Source organism: Calonectris borealis, chromosome 1, assembly GCF_964195595.1.
Source record: "Calonectris borealis chromosome 1, bCalBor7.hap1.2, whole genome shotgun sequence".
Lineage (NCBI taxonomy): Eukaryota > Metazoa > Chordata > Aves > Procellariiformes > Procellariidae > Calonectris > Calonectris borealis.
Genome location: NC_134312.1, coordinates 36,215,247 through 36,229,038, shown reverse-complemented (window position 1 = coordinate 36,229,038; position 13,792 = coordinate 36,215,247). Strand labels below are relative to the sequence as shown.

At 36.6% G+C, this 13,792-nt stretch overlaps 1 protein-coding gene across 1 annotated transcript in view; it reads right to left on the bottom strand.

Moving 5' to 3' along the window:
• SLC16A7 (solute carrier family 16 member 7) overlaps positions 1-13,792 on the bottom strand; it is an 85,862-nt gene that overhangs the window by 30,307 nt on the left and 41,763 nt on the right. Inside the window, exon 2 of the mRNA XM_075148504.1 lies at positions 1,177-1,419. Within this exon, the coding sequence (XP_075004605.1) occupies positions 1,177-1,390 (214 nt within the window). The 5' untranslated portion in view covers positions 1,391-1,419. The remainder of the gene's footprint in view (positions 1-1,176; positions 1,420-13,792) is intronic.

Genomic DNA, 13,792 nt, shown 5'->3' with positions numbered 1-13,792 from the left:
GGTTGTTTACTGGACCTGATAATACCATACTTTACTATTACACAGACACCACTTCTGAAAAATATTGGAGTGATGCTCTTCAATGATTAAACATATTGAATCTCAATGTGCTATTGGCACAACGTTTTCAGTTTCTACGGATATACATTTATACATATGTACATATACATACACACACACACACACACATATATAAATATATGCATTTAATTGCTCCATCATTGCAAACAGTCTGAGATGTTCCAAGTGGTTACCTCATAACATCCAAAGAAAGGGAAATGCCTGATCTATTGCCTGAAATAATCTCTTATTCAGACCTCTGGACTCCCTGAAAAAGTGTTTTGCCTAAGTAGCAGCTAGCTCCCACCAATACTTAAAAAAAAAAAATTCTGAAAGAATGAAGAAATGAAGCAGAATTTAACAGTTAGTCTTTGAGGTTGATAGACACAAAACCCGCCAAAGCAGGTTTGACACTTAAACATGGCTTTATACTTTAAAATCCTTTTTCATCTGTCTTGTTCTTTACTTGCTTGCCCACAAGAAAAAAGATGTCAGAGAATTTATGTTCACTGTTATTTCAGTCCCAAGAATAAGATTGTCTGTATCTTAGCTGTCATACAGATAGCATGTATGAAACACGGCTCTTGGCCTAAATGGAAAGTAGGATTTTATTTTAGGATAAATAGGGACAAAATATAAAACTCCTATCTACAGAGGAATACCTGTGCCTGACTAATGAACCCTCATTGCCATAATGATTTTCTGTGTTTAAGCTCCATCACCTGATCTACTGAGAGATCTCACTGGGGCAGTGGAAACTGAGCAAATGTACCCTCAGTCCCAAGAGAAGTTACTTGGGCATTGCTTTGTTGTAAAATGTGACTCTCAGAAACTGTGAATTTAGGGCAAAATTGCAAAATAGAATTAGGTAGACAAACAAACAAAAGGCCCTAAGGGGAAAACAAAAAGGAATATAAAATGTTTTAAAAAAGAAAGTAAACAGTGCTTTAACCATGATGTGGCTACCAGTGCTCTCTGATAAAGTATGATACCAAAAGAAACATTATTTTGGTATATTCTTTAGGTAATAATGATAAAATCAGGTAGTAATTAATGCTTTAAGACCACAGAAAAAAAAACAAACTATGATATTTGCAAATTTCACAAATGTCTTACCTCCTGCATACATGACAGCCAACATTATCGATGATATCCAAGCTATCTCACTATATGATGTGTGGAAGATTTCTTGTATTTCTTTGAAGAATACTGTGATGGCTTTGGGGAATGCATAGGAAAATCCAATGGAAATAAAAGCCCCAAAGACCACAACCCATCCCCAACCTCCATCTGGAGGTGGGTACTGTGGCGCGGCTGTTGCTGGTGGCATTTTTGGCCTCTGTCTCTTCTCCAACTAGGCTGAAAAAGAAGAGAAGAAACAAGGTTTCAAACAATTTTCCTTTTTTCTTTATCAAACTTCAGTATTCAGTCATCATCTGCAGGGATTAAAAAGACTCCTCAGAGCAGAGACCAATTTCCAGCTTTCATGGGACCATGTAATGTGAGTACCTGTTTTTAGAAGCAAAATCTGTTCTGCAAAAAAACTTGTGGCAAGAATATTTGCAATATCCTATTCAGTATGTGGCAACTGTTACAAATCACTGATCTCAGTCACTGAATTTGCAATTAGTCACCTATTGGAAAGTGACGTGTTTGTGTGGGTTAATTTACGTAGCTCTAATATCTACAGTGTGGATTTAGCACAGGAATGACACAGAAAAAAAAAAAGGAAATTGGACTTATAGGAAACAATGGAAAAAAGTTACAGTAAATTATCACTAAATGCCATTGTGTTAGCAAGATTTACCAGTACCTCGGCAAAATCATCAGCAACGACAGCAAGGAATAAATTCATTACACAGTTTTTTATCATATGCTGTCATTATTCAATTTTTGACCATTGTTGATATCTCTTTACTTATCTCATGAGAACATCTGAAAAGAAGGTTTGAAGCAGAGATTTAAAGTTCCCTGTGTATCCATAAAATAAAAACAAAATATTACAATTCCATATTGTACTCTTATTTTTAAAATTTTCATCTTCATATTGGTTGATGTAGATATTACTTGCAGAAACAAGGTGGAGCTTGATGCTCTTGATGCTTATTTTTGCTCTGTTTCCACATGTCAGAAGACATCAGAAAGTCCTTCACTAATAAGCTCACAAACTTTCCACACTGTTCTCTAATTTAGAATTTACCATAATAGATGCCAGCAGAGTAACATCTTATAGAGGTTCTGAGAGGTGCAACCAGCACATTCAGGCAGCTCAAGAGATTATAGGTAATCCACATAAAACTCCTAAGGCCTGAAATAAATTTCATACTGTTATTATCATCCTGATATCTAAAAATTTAAGCTTTTTACATTCTGCATAACCTTTTTAGAAAACATGTAGTAGCAAGAATCCATTTTGTAATTCTGAGATTTTTCCACTATAAAATCCCTTTATTATTAAACACAGAGCTGGCATCCACTGTGTTTTCTTCTGTGCAATCCAGCCTACACAGACAGCATGAACTGAAAATTCCTCCTTCCTCTCTGTTTCTTTCTTGGGCATTTAGGCAACTTATTATTCTTGATTGGTCTCCTGCCATACCAGTATCGAAAGCTGTGGATGATAACAGTGTGTAGGCTGCTGTTATGATTACCAGCAAGTCTCCATGTGATTTCTTCCATGCCACTTACGGCATATTCCAATTTCTTGCAGCAAACTGCATTAGCAGTGGGAGTGATATGATCACCTTAACAAAAACTAAAAAACTAACTGTGTCAGCCTATATTAATCTCTCAGGATAGTGTCTGGAATACTTTCAGGGTAAACACCATGTAGCACTGCGTTCAATATATGCCACAAAATTAGCAAAGTGTTGCTTTTAAGATTATCTATCACTAGGCTAGCCCTGAGACAGAAACCCACTGTACTTCTGATTCTCCACTTTACTGAAGCTGATTGTAAACACCACCCTGATATTGGCAGACCTCCAGAGGGAAGCTAAATCAACCATTAAAACATCTGGCTTCTATGCAAGGTTGCAAAAGCCCAGGTAGTTTGGCTTCTGCATCATATCATACAGATTTGCTGCTGGCAGCAATAGGTATCTATTGCTCTGTACACAGAGCATATAAATCTTTTTATACATGTCCAGAAAGAACCTCTGGCCTGTACTTTGTTTCTGCTTATCCTAGTCTCAGCTTAATATTAGTCCACTGACATACATCAATGAGGAAAACCTGGGCCTGCCACTAGAAGCTGTTGGGCAAGTAGAGACAATTCTGGTTGCTGAGACTTAACTTTGGCAAAGCAGTTAAATACCAGTTTGTTTTTGCTGAATCGGGACCCATTAGAAGGAAGAGTATTTCAGAAAGCCCATTGTAACTTACAAAACACATACTGATGATCAATTGTCTTCAAAAGCACAAAACCTCAAACTGGCATGAAAAGCAGAACTCTATTTCTGTGAATTGAGTGACAGTAAACAACAGTTTGCTATTTGTCCCAGAAAGTTGTTGTTCTGCTCATCTGAGAAAACTTTTGGTTATTTCCTAAAAAAGGTTAACTATTGTTTTCTTACACTTCAAAGGTTTGAGCATATTTGTTTTCATATTTCATATTCACATGACAACACTTCTATCTCTATTATAAATTTTAGTAATGCCACACAACATCAAGGCATTGCTCTCTATAAAAATGGAAAGGGATTATCAATTTATTGAGGAAGCACTCCTTTCCTAAAAATAATACTCAACCACTTTGAAAAATCACTGCCACCAGAGTAATCAGAAGAATGCTGAAGGTTCCTGAATGTCACCAAGGCATCAGCGCTTTGGAAAGATCCCATTATATCCCTCCCTTTAGGGCAGCAGAACAGGCTCTGACAGTTCAGTGCTTTCCTCCCTTCAAAAGCTTCACAGTAAACTAAGGGGGCATTAAGGAGACGAGCAAAGGGCCATTGGCTGCTCCTATGCCTCAGCCTGGAGGCAAACTGCTGCAAAGCCCACTGCGTGGCCAGCTTGTAGCACTGCTGCAGTAAAAGGCTGTCTGCTAACCTGCACTAGACATTACGCTGTCACAAAGAAGAGCCTGGATCATTGTATCTCACACCTCCTGTTTATCCCCCAGAGTAGAGTTAATAATAGCTTCCCTGATGTTCCTTTATGATCGGGATAGCCAATTTTAGCTCCAGTTAATAAAATGTGAAAAGGAAAAAAATAATAAATACATGTTTGCACCAAGAGGAAAAAAGTATTCATTTTGCCAGAAACATTAAATCCGACATCTCAAACATCCCATACCTGCTCAGGAGCTAAAGCAACTTTCTCCTGTAAAACCTGCACTTAATATTCCTGAAACTGAATTCCTCCTAAAGCAGTCTAGCACATTAATATACCTAGCTCTAACCTAAGCCTAACTAGTAAGACTTGGGTAGTATAGGTAGTATATGGACAGGTGCAAAATCCATTAGCAACCAAAACAAAACAGCATTTTAGATGAGTGGATATAAATGTTGACAAGGGAAGAGGCAGAAGAGGGAGGAATGAAGCAGTGTCAAGCAAAATGCCTTTTCAGAACTCTCGGACTTATTATGGGCTGTAAAGAATAAAAAGAAATATGGTAGAAAGCATAAAAATAGGTGTGTGATGATGTTCATGTGAAGGACATGGTACCAGACAAAAAAAAAAAAAAAAAAGCAGCACTTGAGTAAATAAAGGTCACCACCTGTGTTTTTAGGCAGTCATATGAATTCCATCATGTGCTTAAAGCTAGTGAGCGAGCACTGCTCATACCTGTGCTTTTATAGGCAAGCAGTGGGTGAGGAACTCTGCCTGCCCTCTGCCCAGGGAAGCAGCAGGGGAAGAGTGACTGAAGCACGTCCTGAATGAAGCCATCTATCTCCCTTCTCTCTGTCAGACACAGAGGTTGCTCAGCCTTTCCATACCCTGAGTCAAACTGTGCACAAGGATTTTCTCCTAAGCTCCTTCTAGTTCCCCTGTATAAATCCCATTTATGTAAGTAGTGAACAAGAACATAGCTTACTCTATTAAGAGCTGCATGTGTCTACTAACAAATAACAGGAGAGAAACAGGGCAAGAGGACACTTTTAAAACATTTGATATGCAAGGTCTTAGCACATTTGAACTTAATTGGGCAAATGAGAGCTAGTGAATGAAAGAGAAAAAGGGAGGGAAGGAGGGAGGGAGGAAGGGAGGAAAGAAGGGAAAGAAAGGAAGAAAAAAAAGGGGAAAAAAGAAAGAGAGAAAGCAGCAAGCAAGCAACAAGGTCAAACTAAGAGCAAATGCTACAGACAAATAATGTATCTTGATATCATGCACTGTAGACTTCAGTCAGTCATGATCAACCTGTTCAGACTGCTCTTGTACCAATGCTTCATCAATATTTTGCAGTTGCCAGCTGCCAGAATCAGCTATCGATACAACAGCTTGTCAAAGACTCTTCTGAGAAGGGGTTATGTTGTTCTCTTGTTTACAGAGACTCTGATTTTACTGGGAGTTTTAGTTTTGTTTTTCTGCAACATTAGAGTAACTGTTTGCTTTTCTGTTTGCATTTTGTCTGCCTTGTCCTCACTGTGCCCCATCACCACTTGACTCAGCAGCCATATGCCCCAGAGTAAAAGAACTAGTATGTGAAAAATCTGTCCCCAGTTGCTGTAGGATAGTAGGAATATTTGGCACATGTGTAGTGCATTCCAGTTGCACACAGTAAGCCAAGGACTGCAAAAAGCATTGCAAACTTGAGCAAATTCAATCTTATAACATCCCTGTGAGGTGACTGAGAAGTATCATCCACTTTCAGATATGGGAAACAAATATAATAACAAGCTAAATAACATAAGAATTGTCCCAAATCAGCAGCAGAGCTGGGATGTGCACTAATGTCCAAGTAAGCTGTGAGTTATGACCAAGATTTTTAAGTACATGTGTGTTTTAGAAGCTCATTAAGTAGCAAATGCAGATTAATTGTACTGCTTAATACTTGAGGTAGGAGCACAGGTCGGGTACAATGTTTGCTTTATAGGTTTGAATAGTCTGCTGCTCTAACTTACCCCTAAAGAATGTTAATTACATTGCTGTATTTGAAATAAATGACTTCGTGGCAGCATTAGTAAAATAATGAGCTATATAGGAATTATACTTTTATAAAAGATCTTTGCTTAAAAGCTGCAAAAATTTCAGTTTTCTTATTTTCATTAACAGCTTTTTAACAAGTTCCAAGCAGGATGGCAGGATAGCGTGTATCATCTCATCAAATGGTATTGCCTCACCAACTTCTACAAGCTATTGTCATTATCTTGTGAGCAATATTCAATATTTGATGAAAAAAATATCTTGTTAGTTTTGTGAGATGGTTTTGCTCTGACTTAGGATTTTGTTGTGGAGAAAGAGAGGATGCGGAAAGGCTCTGACTGAAGGGATTAAGAGAGCGTGTTCTTTGCTTTTAGCTCTAACTACTCAGCACTGGAGGCAAAGAAGCACTTAATGAGCTCTGGTACCCAGCCTTACAGAACTGGCTAATCGTTCTGACAGAGGAAAATAGTCTACATTTTGTCTGAATGTCTATATTCAGAGACTGAGGGGTATGCGATAAATGAAACCCAGGTAGATGAAAGATACACTCAGAATCTGACTTTACTGCATTTTTTCCACTGGGGTCTAACCTGCAGGAGAAATACACCCTGTGTGAGACCAAAACTGCTAATATGTGCCCAGGCTATCTAGCACTTTAGAAAGTTGCTGGTCTTTGTAAAGTTGCTCCAACAGGCTTGAAGCAAAGAGCCATGTCTGTGAATGCTTTCCAGACTTTTATGTGACAATAAGATATATTACATATGTATATATATAGTATATTATAATAAATTGCATTTATGGGGTTTATGTTAGGATTTACTATTTTTGCTAGAAGTTTAAGCAAATCTTAAAAAAAAACCAAACAAAATCACCAGTCTTACTTAATTTTAAAGTCTATTTAACTTCAGTCTTTAATAGCACAATATCCAACAATATTAAAATATATTACTACAGGTATTTTAAGTATAAAGGTATATCTTACTCAGAAAAGACAAACTTTTTCTTTTTCTTGAAGAGGAGATGAAAGAACTAGTTCTAAATATTCACATCTATGAAACAAACATGGAGTTATTCAACGCATCCATAATTTACAGTTAAGAATCAATCTTGTAGTATACTTGTCATCCCACTGAAGCAGTAACAAGTATGTGCTTGAAGACAGTGTGGGAAAGTAGCCCCTCGCACATCCAGAGCAGGCGTATTAATATCATTCTTGCAAATGCCTAGGAGGTTAGCAGAGGCAGGCTCTATGGAGGGAAGCAGAAGGGAGGGAAAGACACATGTTGTAAGATAAAAATAAATGAACAATCCCAATAACTTTGTTTCTTCTTAGGGTTTGGCATTGTAATGGGCCAATTCTTAGTAACAGCATTAGCTGAGCAGATAATTGGATGTAAACGCAAAAACTGTTTGCTGAGTTAAATAACGATGATTACAGACGTGAGTTCCTGATGGCTGTGGGAATAATGAAAGGTCTAATTCACTTTTACCAAGAAGACTGGAATAAAGGCACATGTCATGTAATTCCTTCTTCCTATTTGAGGACCCAAAATAGGATTACTGAGACAGAAGTGAGCCCTGTGAGACATTGTCCTATAAAAGGAAAAAGTGTATAAATTACACTGTGAGAGTGTAATTAAAAACCCATTCGCACTAAGACCCTATTTCATCATGGTTTAAACAGAGGACAAAAGCTATTACCAAGTCACTCACTAAAGTCAAGTTTTTACAGAACTGGAACACCCATCTGAAAAAAATATATTGAAACTATATTGGAATTGTTATAGCATTGAAATCTGATTTTGATCACTGCTGAGTCTGTAGTGAGATGACTAACAAAATTTGTCAAAACTAATATTAATGCAGCATTCATTGGAGTTTTGTTGGGGGGGTTGTTGGGTTTGTTTGTTTTTTTAACCTCATATGTTGTGCTGCCACATTCTCCTGAGAAACCATAATCTGTATTCACAATCACGGTCATGGGTTGGACTTCCATTCATCATGTCTTCTGTTATTACCTTTTTTCATTGACTTTAAGGGAAACCTAAATGACTGGCTTACTCTGCATGACTAAATGCCTAGATGACTAAAGTTAAGTGAAATGAATTCCAACCAAAGTGATTGCAATTCTGTTTTAATTACTTCAAAAAAGCAGTCAATAGAATATCTAGCCTAAAGAGATTGGCATTCCACCCAAATTGAAGTGCACTGAAATGAAATGTTGATGGCTGAATTGAAAGTGCCAGTGATCCAGTCTGAAGAATTAATCAGTTTTAACAATAAGTTGACTGAGGTTGATGAAAAATTCTGCATACCTGGAAAAAAATAAACTGTCAAACTAATCAACCTTTCAAAAAAACCCAACCCAAAACTTTGTTGTGCCATTAAAGAACTAGTTTTAATAAGCTCATCTAAACCCATCCTCTATAACTCAGAGTGTTGGCTCCCCACGTGGCAAGAATATTGATCCATGTATAATTCATTTCTAACCACTTGTACCATCCTTTAAATTCCCTCATATTTAACTATGGTAGTTACCAGCTTTACAACCTGTTGTATAAGCTTATTATTTTAACTCTGTATAGACCAATTTTGAACCATTTTTGGTAATATAAGCCTTTTAGTACATCAGCACACTCATCTTCTGTAAAATTCACATTGAGTGAATGTTATAAAAAGAAATATACCCAGAGTAATGGAAGTCATGTAAATCTGAAGCTATATGTTTGATACATATTGTTAAGAGTTCTAATGTTTGGAAGATGGGGAGTTATATTTTCACTTATTTGTAATATTTTATAAATGGAAGAACTGTTTCAAGTCAGTGTTAATGGAGTTGTCTGCACAGCTGCTGCACATTGCTTGAAAAATAGATAGCATAATCTTTCCAAAGCAGCAGATTTTCCATTATCAATAATAATAGATATTCATTTTAATATCATTCTCTCAACACTAAGCTGCAGAAAAAAAAAAATCAATGATGGGAAAAGCTAGTCTATTCTTAGGCTGAGCTATTAGTTAAGGTTTTCAAAATCAAAATTCATATCTTTTTACATAAACATATAATTTGGAAGTGGCAATATTTAATTCATTTATTGCTGAAGATAATATTCACATCCATCTATCAGCTTAATATTTGACATTATGAAGATGCAATAGACTCCAATTCAAATTCTGCTGACATTAATTTCTGTAAACTTTATCTTGAGATCAGAATCCAACCCCTGGCTGTCTTCTCCACTTCAATATTACGGCCCGGTGTACTTTCTGTATATGTCCTACCACTCGCCTAAATTCTGGCCTGGAAGCATCATCTCACACATACTGGGAAAATATTTTTCTTCTATTCTCATGCAGCACATGACTCCCATGGGTGGAAATAGTTACTAATGCTTACCCGTGGCTCTCAGTGACAACTACTTAGATTATGTAATAGGAAGTAAACTGATCTGGATTCTGTTCCTAAGAGCATATGACTGGAAACACATAACAGGCCAAGGCTGGAAAATAACTCCAGACTGCAAAAGCTTATACAGGGTTCACATTTCATTTATTCCGGCCAGTTTGGAAATTGTTACTAGTTTAAGAAATATTTTCTATATTATTAATAAAATGGAAAAAGTTAGGAACAATTCTGATGACATAGAGACTTTTAGAAGCGTGAACCAGGAAATCTAATGAATTATGAATTATCTGTTAGCAAAGCTGCAGTTAACTTATGTACTATATAGAAAATTACATAAATAAGGCAAAAAGGAAATGGGCAAAACTACCAAAACTTACAATGAGGAAAACAGCTTTTAAAAGAAATTACTTGGGAACCATTGTATCTTGGAAAAGCCAGAACAGTTTCTGCAATGGTAGGTATCCAGTCTAAAAAACTCCCCAGGATTTAGGTCATAAGTAAGGAGCCATTCGGTTAATGTAGGTTTTAAAAGCTGTGTGAGAGTAGAGAAAGTAAGCCATCTATTTGTATGAAATAAAATTAAAAACATATAGATAATTCAAACTGAAAAAACCAATCAATACATAAAGGCTTTTATGTGCCCATAAAGGCTTTATGTGTGAGCTCTTTCTGCCAGTGAAAGTTAAAATGTGAGCCACTGATTCCAAGCACAATATAGCCAAAAGTTAAATTAATCCAGAGGTCCTTCCAGAATTGCTAAAACATATTAGGTCAGTAGAAAGAACGAATGAATGAACGAACGAACGAACAAACGAACGAACTTCATCCGCCTTAACAGAATTTAGCGGAGAGGAAAACTTTTTATACATTTATAAAAAACATTTTTAGAACTGAATCAGTCTGTCTTCATAAAATGAAGTGGAAGAACTCTAAAAATGTCAACGTTTTTCTCACAGACATAGTCTACCTAAGAGTTTTCTCAAGCCAGAGATGTTAATTTTCATTTTATTAATCTCATGACCAGTGATACCCGTGTCTCTGAAAAAGCAAAACATGACAGCAAGGTATGCTCCTCACTCCAACTGTCTCCAGTTCCAGGCAGACAGATAATCATGCAGATATGCTAACAAGGTGCTTGTGTTTGGGGCCACGCAGGGGCCATCCTTGAAGATGCACTTGCCATTTCTTAAGTACAGAAATCAGATTTTAATAGCACCTTGAGGACTGTGCAGGGGAAGGTAACATCTCTAACCACCTAGCATTAAAGTAGACAGCTATGTCCAGCACACTCAACTTTCAGCCTTTCTTATGCCGGTATTTATGCTGGCAAAAGATTGTAGAAGGTCTATTCTTATTTGATAGCCCGTAACTTTGAGCAGACAGCTAAACAAATGGGGAGGTATATATTTACATGGGACAGTGTAGTACTACGCAGATACTCATGCTATTTCTTGGCTAAACATGGCTAGTAGGAGCAGAATAGCTATGTTAGCTCAGTATCCCATTGAGGCAACTTAGATCTACTCAGGCATCATGGCATTGCGCTACATAAAATAAGTACATGTATGATGATTATTTGTCCAGTCTGGAACATGATGATAAAAAATTCATTTGAAGTATGTACCAAAACTAATATAATGTAGGCAATGGCAATGTTTTAGCATAAACAAATACAGGGAAGGAAGAAGTTATGATTGTATTTGATTTCCATGGGAAGGAAGAGGATGTTTAATTACAAACTTACTATGTACTTTGTCCAAGTGTTAATGAGGTGACCTGCTGATATATATACAAAACAACTTTAAAGACCAAGACGGTTTAATCAAATTCTGATGTGTACTCCTCCACCCATTGTGAAAAATTGGACATGGGGAGATCAAAAAACCTCTCTTGTCTATTATGGATGACACTTTTTCCTAACACAGCACACAACACCCAAAGAGTACAACATACTGCTGTACCTCTCAGAGAACAGTTCTACGATGCTACAGCTAAAACAATCTTCAACTAATTTGCAACAAGCTTTAGAATTTATCAAGAGTTTAATTGTTTATACATGTAACATTTGCAACTTTTTTATTCTGCCATTTACTAAATCCCCATAGAACATGCAGAATAGATGTGTGAAGCCTGTGGTTCTGCTCTGGCACAGCAGCACTGAAAAGTTGTTTAGTGCTTGTCAATACATTCAAAAAGATGAAGAGATGACCAACCACTGAAGGATGCAAGAGAAGTGCTACATAATTCTGAAACCCCTCCCCTCTTGTGCTGACATCAGGAATTTCTGAAGAATCTAGAAATCCAATTTTTTTCCCCTATTTTTTCGTATTTTCCATATTTTTATCTCCCATTATAGATTTTCCATTTAATCCCAGAAGTATGCATTTATCTTATATAACATTCATTGCCCCAGCTTTCAGTGGAGAACATAAGCCTTCTGGAACATAAGCCTTTTGACCAGAACTTACCAGCTATCTTAGCCTGTTATGAAAGTGCTCCTTTCAAACATTAAGACAAGAGGAACTCCTTTTCTTACTACAAATGGATGATCCCAATAGGCCACTGTCTGTGTTGCAGACCCGAAAAGCAGACCTGAAAACTGAAGTCCTGAAGTGCAACAGCCTGCTAATTATGCACTATGAACTTGCTATTGCAATAGTTCTGGTTTAGCTGGTAAATTACTCATTTTTGACAGAGAATATGGGGTAGCATTGCTTCATTATTCAAAAGCAACCTGATAAATCCACAAGATGCACTTTTGTTGATGTATGCTGGACTCTAACTGTAAAACTTCTCCCATGTACCAAAGTGCTTTGCTCTACATAATCCTTCTTTGCCAAAACCACACCAAAGTAAACACTCACAAGCATTAGCTTTTACATTTCTGTATCATCACAAAAAAAGCTTTACACTTCAGATTGTTCTCCCCTGAACTGAGATAATATAACACTCATTATTCTCATTATTGAGAATCTGGATCAAAATAATTCAAATCCTCAAAATTTCACTATAATAGCTGCAATAGAAACAGCAGTACATAAATATATAGCAAATGAGACAAGAAATATAAAGATCTCTGTGATATTTGCATGCTTCCAATTAGCAAAAGGGCACAGTAAAAATATTCACAGAAAAGACTAGTTAAATCATATTTACCTGGAAGCGTAATAAATCAAGAGCAAGCCATATCGAATGTAGGGCAATGAGTGCATCAATCTAAGCAATGACTCTGTTGTCCCTTTCAGCACAGAAGTTTAATCAGTTCAGAGGCAAAAAATTGAGTTCTGTTTTTCCTCGTAAAAAGCAGATACATACACACATTTGGTTGTTATCATATGATTTCTACTGAAAGCCAACTTACACATAAAACCAAGAGTTTAGCCAAACTTTCTACATGTAAAATTGTTCATAATGTCTAAAAACATGTACAGCACATTCCACATATCTACTCATTTTGTCTTGATAACAAGACAAGGAAGTGGCAGTGGAGTTTTGTAAATCTCAAGGTTTTTCCTTGAGAAAGCAATACAATGCTGGGATTCACAGCCTAAGAGCATTACAGTCCACTGAAGATTACTCTTTCAGCCTTCAAGACAATAATACTTTTCTTTGTGTACAAAACACCCAACTCTGGAGTTTATACATTTTTCTAAAACATTTAAAGACATCTCTTACTCATTTCTACTGAAGCCTTAAACTATATCCTACCTATGCATAGGTATGCATAGACTATGCATAGACTTCCTACACATAGACATTTACTTTCACATACAGCCCAACTGACTTCAAAGGGGCTTAAACGGATTTGAACTACAAATCTGTATTTCTAATTGTCATTTAGCTAGATCCTTTCTCAGTCAATAGCTGCAGATGAAACAACAACCACCTTCTGGGATGACTGGATCTAAATAAGCATTTTTTTTTCTTTACAAATTCTTATCCAAACACACTTTTCAATATTTCACTTCTCTCTCAAAATATTACTGGATGTACTGCCAGGTGTTCCTGACAGGAGGTTGACTTGTTTTAATCTGTTTGATTCAAGCACAAAATCTATGTTCCGTTCAACCTTAGTATTATTATTCCTTTTTCATGATACTTTGCATTTTGTATATTAAACATGGAATTTTGGTTTTGTTCTTTTTTTTCCCCCTGCAAGTTATGTAGGGTGAGATTCATCTCTTCAGTCAACAAAATGTTTATACTAAGAGACAAAGGTTGGGTAAAATGAACTCTGCC